Genomic DNA, 16,467 nt, shown 5'->3' on the forward strand with positions numbered 1-16,467 from the left:
TCTACCTTTTTGCTTGTACGGTTTGCCTCGAGTGCTTTTCTGCTCCCCGATGACTTCCTCTATCTCAGCCTGGATCTGGAGTGAGAGATTTTGGCTTCCCGAAAATGTTACATGGGCGGACCTGGAGCGACCACCACCTGGTGTGGAGTTTCCCCGAGTGAGACACATACTATATGCCCTGCCGCTGGCTGTCGGGGTTTTCCTTCTAAGGTTGCTTTTTGAAAGGTAATGTTTCATTTGTCCTTTATTTGTTGTTAATGTTTTGGTGAAGTTCTTCGTTTGGGCGCGTGCTCTGTGTGCGTGCACGGATGAGGGCTTCAGCCTATGTGGCAACTATTACTCATAGAAAAGGTCAAAAATACATCGCTACTAATCTTACTGCAATAATATTTATATGCATTGGTGGAATGAAGGTACTGCACGTAATTACGAATTTGAGTTATTTGTACTTTGAGCATATATTTTTTTTATGTCACTTATACTTTTACTCCACTACATTTCATTGAAATATTGTACTTTTTACTGAACTACATTTATCTGAACCCAGTATTTACTTTGCAGATTAAGATTTTTGCATAAACACAAAAAGAGTTTATAAAATCAATTTATGTTTTTTTTTTGTAATAAATTAAAGTATCAAAAAGTTTCTACAAACACAGCTGCAATGACTGGTTGATTAATCAATCAGTCGATTGATAGAAAATTGATTGGCAAATATTTTGATTTTTTTTTATTAGTTTTGGGGTGTTTTTCTTCTGACAGTTTTGAGTTTTAGGATTTTTGTTTTATTTATTTATTTTAGAATTATGAGTTTTTGGGGTGTTTTGTTTTGTGTGGATATTTCTTCAATGGGTTTTTTTTTACTTTTAAATCTATCTAGTATTTTTACTGAGGTAAAATTTTTAAAACAGGAATTTAACTTGTAAAAGACTATGTTTAAACACACTTTTAAACAAGTAAAGGTTCTGGATACTTCTTCCATCACCACTGTTTATATGTGAGTCATTCTTTATGCACTAAAACTTTATGTAAACATCCAAAATCCTGAGTTGTTGCTGGCACACACACAGTTGTTATGAAATTATGCAAACGTCTTTTAACAAATTGACTTCCTAGACCTCAGTTTCGGTCTCTCCATATAATTATATGCTCCGTCTCTCCTGTTGTTGGTTTTAGTTTAGCCTCTTATTAGTAGTGTTAGGATTCCTCTGAGCTGATGACATCTAATAACTCCACTGGCTGGAAACACACGTTAACCTTGCTCAGCAAGAAAGTTTGCGTTTAAAAAAAGATTGACGTGACATACAACTATCATGCAGTTTAATTCATTTTGTGATCACTGGAAACTGAGCCTAGGTCAGGGCTTTAAAAACCAGCTTGTGCAGTGTATGTTAGTCTCTCTCAGTATAAACCTTAATACAGGGCCCCTGTGGATCCTTAAAAAGTCTTAAAAGCCATCACTAAATGGTATTACATTGACTTAAATTAATCTTTCAAAAGCCTTAAAAATGCTTAGACATGGGAAGTAGGATTTTTGATTCTTTTTTCTGTCATTGCATAGTAAAATTTCAAAATAATTGGTAATATTTCTTTTTTAGTTTAACAATTTATTAAATTCCTCTTCTTCAACTCATCATGATGGGAATCCAAGCAGTGGGATCTCACATGCAGAGTGTAAAACATAAAATCACCCAGAAAACTGGACAGAAACACCAGATATCTCCCACTTCTGCTGGTAAACCAAATAGATACTTTTATAATAACATAATACGTCCATTGTCTTCTGTGTGTTCCACTCTAAAAAGGGTTGTTTTTCCAGCGTTTGATGTAGAAATCAAACTTTTTTATTTTAACTTTGGAAAAAAATAAAATTGTCCTTCTTCAATTTGGGGTCATATAAAATTGGTCATAATTCAGAGTGGCTTAAAAAAGTCTTAAAAAAATCTCAAATCTACCTAACCTTAAGCTGCAGAACCCGGTTAATAGCACAGAAAGTCGATTCTGTGATGTGTTTTATGCAAATTCAGCTGCATTAGAGTTCTGAATGTCCATCATTTAGAGAAAGATCCCCAGTGAGAGAGCCCAGAGCCCAGTCTGTACTCCTATTCATTCACTCTTTTTCCACATTAAGGACACTATTCCAGATAGGTGGGGAGTTGTGAGATTGACATGCTATTCATTGCTGCGTGAACACTGGTCAACTTGGATGATCTTGTGACACACATCAGTGTTTTGGTTAAAGGCGGCCCTCCTCATCCCCATCTCCCCCACCCTCACATGACAGGCCATCACGCTCTGTTTAGACTAGGTGCTACATTCCCCAGGAATCCTCCTAACGCTCGCCTGTGTCTCCCTTATTACACTCTCACCCTCCCTCTAAGACAAAGTCAAACATTACTTTATGAGCAAACTGCGAACTCAGCAGCTCAAGTCAATGAAGGAGGCTCTTAGCCAATTTTAGCTAATGGTTCATCTGTTCCTAAAGCCTGTACAACAAGCTTAACTTATCTCTCTGACTCTCTCCTGTGTTAATACATCACCATCTCTGTGTCCCCTCCCTGCCCCCACCTCTCGCTCTCTCTCTTTTTTTTGCCTCGGTCTGTGTGTATACAGGCTGGTGGCCAAGCCCTGTGCCCACATACTTCAGATTCAGGCGGGAGTGCCTCGGCAAGCTCAGTCCAATGCTGTCCTGGAGAAGGTGTATCTGTCCAAAACGGTAAATAAGGCCAATATTTGTTCTATAGACCATTAAATGTTCCTCTACAGCAGGGGTGCCAAACATACGGCTCCTCAAAGGGTCCAATGTGGCCTCTTTACTTTGCAAAGTGTGACATTTCAAATTAGTGTTCAATACTAGAGCCTGATTGATTTTATTTCTGACAAATAAAAAAATACCACTAAATTGCAAGGAAATTGTCTTTAATCTTTGATTTTTGGGGGTTTCTGGAAATAAAAATTAAATAGATCATTCCTGACATTGACAGGTGCATTTCATGTTGTGGACATCTCTGACTTTATACAGACATAAAAATAAAGCATTATAATTATATACATTTAGAAATATTACAAAGTATGGTCCAAAGTAAGTCCCACTTTTCTATCTTGAGATGACTTCAAATGTGAAAATTGAGGGATTATAAAAAAAAACATCGCTCCATAATCCAGACAATAACAGAAATATTTGAGTTAAGGAAATCTCCAACGAAACCTATACTTAAATTTAAAAATCTTTACTGTATCAAAGTTTTTTAAGCTGTAAAATATCTGTTGGTTTTACTGGTTCAGCCCAACTGACATAAAATTAGGCTGCATGTGGCCCCTGAACTAAAATGAGTTGACACCCCTGCTCTACAAATCGTAATACTGATGTTACTGCAGTGAAATACACAAAATATTCAGTGATGTGTATCATTGAAGCAGCATGACAGTCATATCTACTGTTATTGTGGTTTTACAATGAAAAACAAGTGGTCTGTTTGTCCTGCACTGTCCTCTTTAGAGTCTGGACACGAGGCAACTGGAGGGACTCTCTAAGCAGCTGGACTGGGATGAGCGGAAGATACAGAGATGGTTTCGGGTCCGTCGGAACCAAGACCGGCCCAGTATGCAGAAAAAGTTCTGTGAGAGCATGTAAGTTCATCCTAAACTGCTTTGCGTCGTAAACCCAACAATTGAGTGGAGAATTACTGTATTTCTACTGCAGTACACTGACGTTTATGGAAGCATTACGGACTCACTTGAGAAAAAAACATTTTCTGAATCAACAAGATTATATCAGAATTCTGAGAAATGTATTCATGGAAAAACTCTGCTCTGCTTTCCTGAATTAACAAGATTATTCTGTATTAATTCTGATAACGTCTTTATAGGGAAAAAAATCCTTGTTTTTATGAATTAACAAGATTGTTATGTCAGAATTATATGTTTTTTTTTATGGGAAAACATATTTACCCTACTTCTCTGAATTATCGAGATAATCATCGAAAAAAAACTAGATTATTTTTTCATTGATTCAGAAAAACAAGCATATTTTTTCCCCTATAAAAACGCCTCTTGTAATCCTGAGGAAATAATTTTGTTATTGCAGAAAAACATGGAAAATATTATTTCTCAAGTGAATGCATTAGACCTCCCACATAAATGTCAGCAAATGTCAGTCTGGTGGTCCATACTGGACTATTCTCAGCAACCACCGAATTGATTGCCTTGAAATTTTGTACAGACATTGACATTTTTTAACAGATGTATTTGATTTATAAATAGCTACTTTGTCAGGAAAAAAGAAAAAAAAAATTCACAGTTGGGCAAACAAACATTAAAATTATAAAACATGACAAGGTGTGAATTTACAAAAATAAATCAATTAAATATAAAAATACATTACAAGAAATGGATGATGAAATCTGTGTGTCATCCCCAACCTGTTCACAATCCCTCCAACAAAAATCAGTTTTACTTTTATATTTTGATACAATGAGAGGAGTTCTAAAATACCCAATTCTGAATATTCAGTTCAGTCATGGCAATTGTTGATTATTGGTTACTATTTGTCCCCCTTTAAAGACATTTATGATAAATCTTACTGACTGTGGTAACTCCCCGTCTTTACTTCTACAGCCACCCACAAGTCAAAGTTTTCACTTATCCTGTACACCTCTTTTTTTAAGAAGAAAACAAGTTAAATTTTTCTCTCCCAACTTTTCTCTTTTCTTTCTCTTCAGGTGGCGATTTACATTTTATCTGGGGATTTTCATTTATGGCATTCGACATTTGTGGGTGGTGAGTTGCATTAGCAGGCTGACTGCTGTTGCACAACACTAAGCCTGTTTCATTGATATGTTTTAATTGATATTTTTGTTGATCTATTTTGCACATTTTTTTGTTTTCTGTCAGTCACCTTGGATGTGGGACACCAGAAAGTGTTGGTACAATTATCCTTTTCAGGTATTTTGTTTTTTTATTTATTTTGTCTTATCTGCACAATCATCATAATCAGCTGCCTTGATTATGACTAATCTGTTCAGCACCACCTTGTTGTCAGCCACATATTTGTTAAAGGTGTTTTTGTTTGACTTCCTCATAAAGCCTCTGAGTCCTGAACAATACAACCACTATGCAGCTGAGCTGGCTTTCTATTGGTCTCTGATGTTTTCGCAGTTCATAGACATCAAACGTAAGGTAAGTCAACACTATTGCGCTGCCTCTCCTCTGAACACTTCACACCATTTGTATTAGAACTGTTTTTCCAGATTTCCATGTCATAACTGTCACACCACCTCATGCCACCAGTTTATACTTTAACAATGCGCTCTGATGGAACAGGTTAGACACCGAGATGCTGCAGCGCCACAAATACTCAATGTGTCTTTTATTTATGGCGTCAGATAAGCCTGTCATCCCGGTATTTACATAAAGTCTTTCAGTTGGTGTCATAATGAAGAGCTTTGTTAGATGCACAAAGACAGGCTGTCCTCTTCTCATTACTCTCATAAGCTGCAGGTGTTATTACATATTCGTAAAATTACAGTTCAAGTAACGTGGGCATTCAACATCCAACAGTTGTGGCCCAAAACATGTTTTATAAGGTCACCGTTGCCTTGAACTTTGACCTTCAACCATCAGATTCTAATCAGTTCATTCTTAAACTCAAGGTCACAGTGACCTTGACTTCTGAACACCAAAATCTAATCAGCTCATCGTTGAGTTCACTCGAACTTTTGTATTAAATTTGAAGAAATTCCCTTGACCAGAAAACGTTATGCCAGCGCAGAGTTATAAACATAGACATAAGTATGGCCACACACAGGGATTTAGTTGATTAGTTATAAAGTTGTGAAATTTGCATAAATTTATATCTTTGGTAATTTTTTAATGACATATCTTTAAGTTTTATATTATGTAAAGATATGTATCTAGACTGGATTTTTTAAAAAGTGGTATATGAGGGTAATTATATTTTTTTTAAAAAGTACTGTTGTTGAGCAGAACATATTTGTAAGAGTAAATACAGTATTTTTTGTCTCTCCATCAAGAGCCTGGTCTGTCTGTTTAAATTTAGCAGGTGCTACTGTTTTACTTCCTCTCTTTGTGTCATGTCTCATCATTTCACTGATGACAGGATTTCTTCATCATGCTTGTCCACCACCTGGCCACCATATTCCTCATCACATTCTCCTATGCAAACAACATGCTAAGATTTGGCACTTTGGTCATGTGTGTGCACGATGCATCCGACATCTTTCTCGAGGTAAAGAGCTCAATAATGATCTTTTGTTGCAGCACCTGTTCATAGAAGCTAAACCTGAGCAGATATAACTTGGCTCATGTTGTACAAATCGTAGGTAAACACAGCTGAGAACATATGAGCATGGAAATGATGACATAGTGCTGTGAACTACCTGTAATACCTGTCTGACAGAAAAAAACTCATCTCTAACGAGCATTTCCATGAAGTGATGTCACCAAAATGTAGCAGCACACAGTGAAATCATAAAAGTAGTTGAACGACTGAAGACAATACACCTCGTCATAACTGAGATGTTGGGTGTGTTTTTCCAGTGCTGTGAATCATTAATACCTTGTTTATTTCCAAAGGCTGCCAAGCTGGCCAACTATGCCAAGTACCAGAGGCTATGTGATGGCCTGTTTGTGGTGTTCAGCATAATCTTCTTCCTCACTCGACTCGTCATCTTTCCTTTCTGGTGAGTCAAATGAAAGCTTATTTACAAATCAAATGACACACTTTTGCCTACTTGTCACATGTTTAACTATTAGAAGCCATTTTGCACACTTAAATAGTGTTTTAAAGGGAAATGTTTTTCCAAGTGGCCACTATTGCAGCAAAAAAAATCTCCAAACGAGCATTTTCCCCAAAGATCACCTTTGTAAAATAGATGTCTGTAAAACTGTTGTCAGGACACCTCGAACTGCAAACAAGGTCAATAATAGGGCTGAACCAAACTCAGAATTATGTCAGTCGGATCAGATTTGGCTGTTCAATACAAATATTCGACAATTCATTTTGTTTTCCATATAAAGTTTTACATTTTGAATTGGCTCCGCAGACGTTCTGTGTAACAGCGTCATTCATGTAATACAGTAAACAAGCTGACAACGGGTCAGAAATGTGCAATTATATTATTAGTTGTATTATTTCTTATAATATTTTTAGCGTCTTTTATTCCTATATTTGATATATCTTTACTTGTTTAGTGCTGTAACTGTCTTTCGAGATCTTCCTGTTTTATTCCTTTTATTTGCTTTAATCTTGTTGACCTTTCGTACACGCAGCATTTTGTTCTTGCCTCTTTGTTTGACCTTTCTTTGTTTGGCTTGTTTTCTGATATATATTTCCTGCCTTTGTTTTGTCTGTCAAAGCACTTTTTAAATAACTGTTTTTAAAGGTGCTATATAAATAAAATTATTATCCATAATATATTGAAAACTGCAGTAACCTGTGTATGTGTATTTGTTGCAGGGTTTTTTACAGCATTCTGATTGAGAGCTGGGAGATCATTGGACCATACCAGGCCTGGTGGTTGCTCAACGGGTTGCTGTTGGTGCTTCAGACTCTTCACATTATCTGGTTCTACCTCATCGCTCGCATCGCTATCAAAGCTATATTCAAGGGAAAGGTAAGTCTGGCTGCCTGTTGTGTGTAGCACTGTTTTTAGCAATGCAAGCAGGTTAACATAACTGGTTAACGTACCCTGCATTAGGATGTTAACATGCTTACGGATATGTTTTATGTTTTTTTTTTTTTTACACTTCATTGCTCATTTTGTCAAATGATAGTAAAAGTATCATTTGTGTTTCTTTGAAAAGGTATCAAAAGACGACCGCAGTGACATCGAGAGCAGCTCGGACGAGGAGATTTATTCCAATTCCAGTAAAAATCCCAGTCAGACCCTAAAGCCAAAGGAGAGCGGTCGCAATGGAAACCTTAATGGAGAAACTCACTGAGAGGATGTTTACTTCCAGTGTGGCTTTTATTCACCTGCTGCGTGCCTGTGTGACCCGCCTTGTCACTTTAGCTTCTCAAAAAGACTTCTTTTTTTTTTTTTCACTGAGAAATATTTGTTGCTCAAATGAAGGATGGACTCGGGCACAGCTCCATGTGCAAACTTAGCACCGTCTTACTGAGTCAGGTTTACACTGTGTGAGGTTTACACCTGCTTTTAGCTTACAGCAGAAATGTGTGTGTTCTGTCTGCGCCTCGCTGTGTGTGTGTGTGTGTGTGTGTGTTCTTAAAGTACGAAACTGAAACAGAGCATGTCAACACTTCTATTTTGAGTCTTTTTTACATGTAAATACATTTTTATTAGTGAAATTGGTAATATATTTTACAGCTGTAAAACAAATCACTGCAATCTGCCTAACTGAATATGTTGCTTACTCTTGTAAGTTAAGATGCCAAAGATTTCTTAATAAAATCTTATTTTACCAAATTGAATTTTGAATGTGTAAGATCTTTATTATGTGATATATGTTGAACTAAAAAAGATTGCCTATTGACATATGATATATTGACATATTGCAATGCAAAATATAGCAATGCTATGCTTTATCCATTTTTTTAACCTACTACTACCACCTTGTACAATAACAATGTGGATAATATGTGTAAATAAACTTTGTTAAACTTCCCTCCTTCTTACCAGCACCCAGACCTTCCTGCTCATTTGCCAGCGGAAATCTGCCAAATGACACAAACGATTTTTGCTTTTAGGCTGTTGCCTTAATACCGATTGCATGCCTTCACTATCGTATTGCCTGCCACCACCGCGGACACAAAGAAAAGCAGATCAGCAGAGAGACACTCCTCTTTCAAAAATTCAGACGAAACTCAGATCAAACTGTAAAACCAGGCAGTGCTGATTGAATATAAAACAATATTATGTTACTTTACTGTTTGCTTCTGAAAAGCTTTCAGACATATTTTAATGCAACATTTAGCTGTAATATGAGAATTTATCAACAGGAAGTGCATGCCATACTGTTTCCTGTGTTGTGAAAACGGAGAGTGAAAATACTGAGATCAAAGTAAAACTAGGCAGTGTCAAAATACTGTTACTGCATTCTCTATTCTCACTTTAAATGTTTTTAGAAACATAGGCCACTTTTACTCGGAGATCGCGCTATAGGGCCACAACAAAGTCCCCCCTTAATACCACCCCTGCACCGCTACAGCGCGCGATTATACAGTGCATCGCAGCATATCGTGAACAAAAGAGGCATGACAGGAATGACGATAAACATATGAGCGTTGGCCTCTATCAGGATATATAGTATGTGCATCTGTAGCGATTTCTTACTACCTCCTGTCCCTGCTCAGAGGCGAGACCACCCTCTGTCTGTTACTGGGCGATATATACAGAACAGCGAGGCAGCATAATGGCGACATTCCCGCCTTGAACAGGCAGTGGAAAAGCTGCTATATTTCAGTTTAAAGTTTAACTGTAATTCGAAATTATTCGTTACCAGCTGACCCCCATATTGATTTATTTGTCAAAATGGCCTAGCTCAAATTACATCGTCCACTAGCAAGGGCTTTTTTTGGTCCAGTACAGCACAGTGCATTCTGGTAGTTGTAGTTTTTTTTTTTTTTTTACCTCTTAAGCAAAAGTGAATGCCACATCCCTTTTTCTTTGTGTTGTCTGGTCACGTAGCACTAATTTTGACAAGCATTTGCTTTTTTTATACTGCACAGATGTGCTAGTTTTATGAAAAGGTCATCTTTCCAGCAGCGAAATACTTATTTAAGTGTATGATGAGTAAGGCTGAAATTGGTGATTATTTATCATTATTGATTAATCTGCAAATTAATTTCCTTAAATATCATTTGATCTAGAAAATATCAAAAAATCGTAAAAAGTGCATTTTCCTTAAGGCAAATTTTTAGTATTTCTTGTTTTGTCAGACAAGCAGTCCAAACCTAAAGACAGTTAACTTACAAAGTTAAAAGTAGTTGAAAGATAAAGAAAAATAAAATAAAATTTTAAAATGAGAAGCTAATAATAGCTTTATAACTGAATTTTCCTCAGCTCTTTTTGCTTGAGAAATTATAGTGCTTTTCTTATTGATCGACAGCTGGATTATCCATACAGCACTGTAAGTGATCCTCTAGCACAATGTGTCTAATAAATGCTCTTCTTCAGTACCTTATTTTATCACACTCGTTCAACATGTTGAAAACCTCTTCAGAGAAGTCATTGTACTTCAGGCTGAAAGAAACAAAAGCAGTAGCTGCTTGTTAAAAATGTTTTTTTCGTGCTTAGAAGCTTTATGTGAAGCACACTGGCTAAAGATGGTTTATAATTAACTGCAGTGAACGGGGCTTACTTCATCTCCTGCATGTTGTGGCTGTCCTGCATGACTTGGACGAGGGCAGGGACGGAAACATCAGTGAGGGAGTTGTTTCTCAGTTCCAGGCTCTTCAGGGTCTTACTGGCTCTTACTGCAGCACACAAGTCCTTAACACAAGCGTCCGTCAAACCGCTCATCTCAACACTACCGTAAAAGAGAGACAGATTTGAGTAGAGTGCAAACAGCAATGTGGTGATAAAAAAATAGTATGATGTTGTAATGTTTTTTCTGTTTTTTTATTTTTTTTTATTTTGTCAACTCACTCCAGTTCTTCCAACAGACAGTTTGGGTGTGCAACGGCATCCCAGAGATGTTTAACCCCTTGATCTCCCACTGCATTTATACCCACAATTAGGGACTTGAGTCTTGAAGTGCCACTCATCAGCACTGAGCTCAGCTCCTTGAAGACCGGCTGGGTTAACTCACAGCGTTTCAAGCTGTAGGGTGGAGCAGAATATACACCAAATATTACTTATCAATAGTACTTTATCACAGAAAAGTAAAAGAGACACTCTAAAAAATAGCTGCAATAACATATTTTTTTGAGGAATCAACTGTGTGTACAATACTGGTAATAAGTGTATTAATTGTGTTAAAAATTCCTTGTAAATGTTGAACAATTTGATGGACCAATTTAATTTTTACTAGCAATCAACATTAAAATGTGTGTTCATAATGATGGTAACAGTACATAACACTTTAAAATGAAATTTTTTTTTTATGAGGAATCAACGTAAAAATGTTCGTTCATAAATAGGGTAGTTAAATATTTTATTACCATAATTATGAACACAAGTTTTAAAGTTGGTAACGCATTTAAGTTAATTTATTCCAACTAAGTTTTCCACATTAGCTAAAAAAATTCTAAAAATGTATGAACACACGTTTTAAGTTAATTATGCATAAACTCTTTTTTCTCCACATTATTTAAAATGAATTTTACTAATACAGGCCACAATACCCTAGTTTTTCCATTGGACATCCAGGTCGGCTGAGCGCTTGGCAGAGCAGCAGCGCCCCCTCCTGGCCCAGATCATTCACTGACAGATCCAGCTCTGACAGGGAGCAGTGCTCGGACATCAAGGCCTCCATCAAATGAGGACAGCATGCACCGGTCAGCTCACTATCAAAGAAACTAAAAGAAAAGGAAAACAAAAGTTCACCAATAACTAAAAAATATGCATGCAAAAGTAGGATTTGTCATGCACATTCTGCAGGTATTTCAAGCATCTTTTTCACACGTTTGTGTCACTTTTACAAGTCAGTCAGCTCATCAGAGGAGAGTCACTGCATGCAGTTTTATCGTCCTGTAACACAGACTTACGTGAGGGTCTGCAGTTTACCAAGTGGGTGTTGCAGGGACTTGCACAAAGTCTCCACTCCTCCATCACCAATTGCGTTTTGATTCAGGTCCAGCTTTCTCAACTCTGATTGGCCGGAACACACAGCTGCTGATAAAGGCTCCATGGATGCTGCAGTCAACTCACAGAGTTGAAGCCTTTAAATTAAAAAAATAAAAAAAATTAAGTCATTTTCAACAATAAATAGACAAACACAAAGACTTTTACAGGTCAGGTGTGTCCGATTTAGGTGGAAATGTTACCAAAAATCAAATACATTCTAAGTATGTTATGTTTGATGTATGTTCACCTGAAAATGACAATTACTGTGTTTTTGTTATCTTAGTGTGAGCCATTTATATCTATGGGGAGCGGTTCCTCTTCCACGTACACGCCATGTTTCTGCACTGGTCCAGAATGGACTAACCAAACACTGGCTCTACTGAAGGCCTTTCGCATTTTTGCATCTTTGAAGAAACACTGATTTGCACCAAAAAAAAGCTTTTTTTTTTTTAGTGTTTTTACCAGTTTTAGTCACCTGATCCATTTGTTCTGGAGAGGAAAAGACCTCAGTGGATAATTTGGCTCCTGGTAAAAACCTCCTGAACAATGAACAATGAGGAAATTCTAACTGTGAAAAGTTAGAATTTGAATCCTCAGCGATGGATGCCACTTAATCCCCCTAAGTCTTACACACTGACCCCTTAATACAAATTATACTACTCTGCATAAAATACATACAGTAGTGTCTGTAGTTTGCAGTGAGGACTCTGCAGTGCTTTGCACAGTTTGGTGAGGCCCTGGTCCCCGATCTCATTACTCCTCATGTCTAACACACACAGCTGAGAGGTGGCTGAGGTCAGGACAGACGACAGGTCTTCACAGATTCCCTCCGTCAGTCTGCACGCTAAAATTCTGGTTAAATCAAAAGCAAATTATCAACGACTTATTCAGTTTGAGAAATTTAAAGGAATGCATTTATCTTCAATCTTACTTTAATGTGTGCAGCTTGCAGTCTTTGAGTCCAGCACAGAGAATTTTGAACTTCTCATCTCCGAGGCGGCTGTTAGAGAGATCCAGCTCCTCGGTCAGTCCTCCGCTGAGAGCTGAAGCCAGATGACGGACAGCGCCAACGCTCAAGGTGCTCCCTGACAAACTGGTGGACACAACAGAGCAGTCTTACATGACATCTTACTAAACACATGAAATAATGGATGCTTAGGAACTGTTCTTTATTTACTAGATGAGGGGGGTGGCTAGAGTGTGACTTCATGAAGCTACAAATTTTTTCTTGATCCTCCCTGAATGACTTTAAGAAAATGCATGACCCTCCCTCCACTATTAATTAGTTGTCAGATTTTTAAAACGTATTCATTTATATTTATATGCTAAGAAATTCAGTGCAGAACTCACTCACAGGGCTTGCGTCACGCCCTCCCCCCTCATAAGTAACAAACAGTCCCTTAGAATGTGATTGTGTTACATTATCTTATGCGATATGCTCATAGTTGGAGCCAGCATCTCTGCTTCCTCCTCCGTCAGATTCCTTGTACCGTACAGATTCAACTGCTCCACCTCACCGAGGCACATGAAAACATAATTCAGAGCTGCACAGTCCTGGAGGCTCACGTCTCCGTAGCTGATGCCTATTCGTGCTGAGGGGGTGATGATCTCTTTCACCAAACTCTTATTTTGAGCTTGGTGAAGCAGGTGGAAGCAGCGGTAGTGCTTGTCTTTGTAGCACCCCTTCAGCGTCTCCACCGAGCTGCTTTTAAACCAGCGTTTGAAATCCATGATCCTTTCAGCGTTCAGCTCCCCCAGCAGGGTCTCCAGCGGTGTGTGCTGAAGCGGCTCTGAGAGCCCTGACAAGAAGAAATCCAGAAACTTTGCACAGTCTTTCTGCTTCTCCAGCATCTTCTCCACACCCTCAGAGGATGACTTGTCCAAAAAGAAAGACAAGGCCAAGAGGAACTCTTGAATCAGTTTGGAGTGGAAGGAGAAGACACGTCCATCTGACTGGTCACCCTCAACATGCAAGAAAACACCAACTGATGTGAGAAATGGTTTTATACCAAATGAATCAATTTCCTCTTTGGTGCAGCTTGAATGCAGGTCAGAGGAGCAATGATTTGCCATCTTCCCGAGGGCCAAAACCAGATCTCTGCTGCACGTTTGGCTCAGCGAGAGCGTCTGAATCAGGTACACCAGGATGTCTACAAACAACTGAGATAATGTTTCAGGAAGTTTTGCTCCAGCATCCATCAGAGATTTGTAAACACAACAAACTGTCCAACAAAACTTCGGGGAGGTGCAGATATCATAAAAGCCTAAAGTCCTCTCCATGTGTGTCCGTGCTTTGGTGGCAGCAGCTGGGTCGGTGAAGAACCCCTTAAAGTAGGCCTCTCTTTGCGGCTTCATAAACCCCAACACCTCCACCCGGGTGCCGCTCAGATGCTCCAGACATCCAGTCGGCCTGGTGGCCACCACGAAGGCAGCTCCTTTCAGCAGCGATCCATGAAGCAAACTGGACACTAGACAGGACACAGAGACTGTCTGCGTAGGGTCAGAGCAGAGGGTGTGGACGGACGGGTCCAGGCTGTGTTTGTATCGATCCAGATCATCAAATGCAAACAACACATCCTTAGGCTTCTGCAGCAGTAGGGGCACAGACTCAGGAGGGACATGACCATGATGTTGTAGCAGTAACGCCTCCAAAGACAGCGTCCTATTAAGAGAATTTAACTCCTTGAGCCTAAAATGGAAAACATGAGTAAACTTTTGAAGGTGCTCTCCTTTCGCCCAGCCCACAACCAGCTTCTCCAAAGCTGTGGTTTTACCCACACCCTCAGGACCGACCAGTATCACGGTTTTCATGTCACCACACAGAGCGGCGTGAATGGCACAATCAAGGGAGGGCAAGTCATCTTCCTCATTTCTGTCTGTCGTCTGAGCTCCAGCAGTCAGTGGGGATATGTACTTATTGTTGTTGATGACACTGACAGGGAGCTCTCCACCAAGAAGTGTCGACATGTCGGTTAATTTCAGGATGTGAGTCAGCACAGAGTCTTTGTCCACTGTGTGTAAATCACTGTAAAGAGAATAGATAAAATAAAATACAGTCAGGAGTCTGCAGTAAACATGTTCTTCATGTCTGCAGGTAAACTGCTTAAATTACAGTGTACTTAACTGTACTGAAATGCTTTAAAAGCTGTCAGCAAACATGTCCCACAAGATGCAGTAACAATGCACACTGCAATTTTTCAAACACGTGAGTAACGTTAAAGGTACACTTACATTTTACGCTGCGCAGACGAGACAAAAAAGTATCTATAAAGAAATATTTAAGTTTTTATGGGCTGGTAACGCCTTCGCTGGGATCGCTGCTGCGGTGACACGCGGGTTCACTAAATACTAAATACACGTCGAGCGGACAAAACAGGAAGTACAATGTGATATTAAGCCCTGCACACTGACTTACAGGCGACAGGGAGTGCCGCGAGGACGCTGGTAAATACCAGAATAAAAATTTGGATTATCCCCCAACTTTTTTTTTTTTTTTTTTTTTACATTGATTTAAACTGTACATAAAGTCTTTAAAAGTGATAAAAAAAATCTTACACGTTTTCACTGTATCAGATAACTGAGATAAATTTCTATTTGAAATACCAAAATAAAAGTTTGAATTGTCCCACAACTTTGTTTTTTCTTCCAACTATAAATAAAGTCTTTAAAAAGGAATAAAAAAACTTAAAAAATTTACACTGTATCAGATAACTAAGATTTTACCCATATTGTTATGTATTTCATTGTATTATTATGTTATTAGTTTTTCCTCACGTTGCTGTTGTAATGTTACATTTCCATTCATAACTCACAGCTAAAAGCACTTCTTTGTGATAAATTCTCAATCTTTCTTCTAAGACATTTGTTTTCTGTAGGCTACTCATCTTCGCATGGCAAAATCTTAGTATTTCCCTGTAGTTAATTAATGTGAATGTGGCCATACTCCTGTACATTTTCAATAAGAATAATTTTTAAAAAAACATAATTATACTGGCACCTTTTGAAATTGTATTTATCTATTGTCAAGACAAAATAATGACCCCTGCTTTCTTTGTTTCAGCATAACAGAAGCACAAGTCACACAACTTTCTCCGTAAATTTAGCCCTTTAGGCCATGACGTCTTTTCAAACTGTCTATATATTCTGTTCAGAAGTCAGTCTGATGTTGAGACATCTTCTCCCTGCAGGGTAAAGTGCAGTTTTAAAGGTGTAGTTTCTCATTACTAGCACTGGATAGCAGCAATGCACTCCTTTTTTAGTCTGAACTGGGGCGTGAACATGTGAACTGTTTTTGTTTCGACAAAATATACAGACTTTAAAACAAACTGTGTTGATATTAGACCAAAACACACAAACAAGAGTAAAGTTATTGGGTATATTTTAAGCTACATGCATTGCTATTGTACATTGCCAGAAGAAAAGTCTGAACTATTTTCAAAAATGTTTTTGACACATAACATACTCTTTAGCTATGTTTTAACAAGAAACTTAAGTACATAGTTAAAAGTTCTTAAAACTACACTTTTGCCTCTGACATGACAAAGAATCTATGATTATGCAAATACTTCTAATTTCAAATGTTTATCTGCGTGGTGCAGAAAGTCTTCTTGTTGAATATTACAACAAGTTTACATCCAGATTGAAAGAAAATGATCATAAAATGCACTAAATTCAATGTCTACTTCACAACCACCCAGGA

At 38.1% G+C, this 16,467-nt stretch overlaps 2 protein-coding genes across 2 annotated transcripts; one reads left to right on the forward strand and one right to left on the reverse strand.

The window, feature by feature from the left end:
* The first annotated feature begins 45 nt into the window (after positions 1 to 45).
* On the forward strand, positions 46 to 8,452 carry LOC121946445 (ceramide synthase 5-like). The gene is made up of 10 exons (XM_042491007.2): positions 46 to 225; positions 2,614 to 2,716; positions 3,500 to 3,630; positions 4,722 to 4,779; positions 4,894 to 4,944; positions 5,086 to 5,178; positions 6,119 to 6,247; positions 6,595 to 6,701; positions 7,478 to 7,634; positions 7,825 to 8,452. Exons 1-10 carry the CDS (start codon positions 50 to 52, stop codon positions 7,960 to 7,962), a joined length of 1,143 nt encoding a protein of 380 aa, XP_042346941.1. The 5' UTR covers positions 46 to 49; the 3' UTR covers positions 7,963 to 8,452.
* On the reverse strand, positions 8,294 to 15,153 carry LOC121946443 (NACHT, LRR and PYD domains-containing protein 12). Its single transcript, XM_042491004.2, has 9 exons — positions 15,000 to 15,153; positions 13,189 to 14,793; positions 12,700 to 12,861; positions 12,447 to 12,620; positions 11,690 to 11,863; positions 11,327 to 11,500; positions 10,629 to 10,802; positions 10,342 to 10,509; positions 8,294 to 10,223 (listed from the first exon to the last, which is right to left on the reverse strand). Exons 2-9 carry the CDS (start codon positions 14,733 to 14,735, stop codon positions 10,154 to 10,156), a joined length of 2,643 nt encoding a protein of 880 aa, XP_042346938.2. The 5' UTR covers positions 14,736 to 14,793; positions 15,000 to 15,153; the 3' UTR covers positions 8,294 to 10,153.
* Between the last annotated feature and the right edge of the window lie 1,314 nt (positions 15,154 to 16,467).

This window comes from Plectropomus leopardus, chromosome 9 (assembly GCF_026936395.1).
Source record: "Plectropomus leopardus strain MGB_pleo_1.0 chromosome 9, ASM2693639v1, whole genome shotgun sequence".
NCBI lineage: Eukaryota > Metazoa > Chordata > Actinopteri > Perciformes > Serranidae > Plectropomus > Plectropomus leopardus.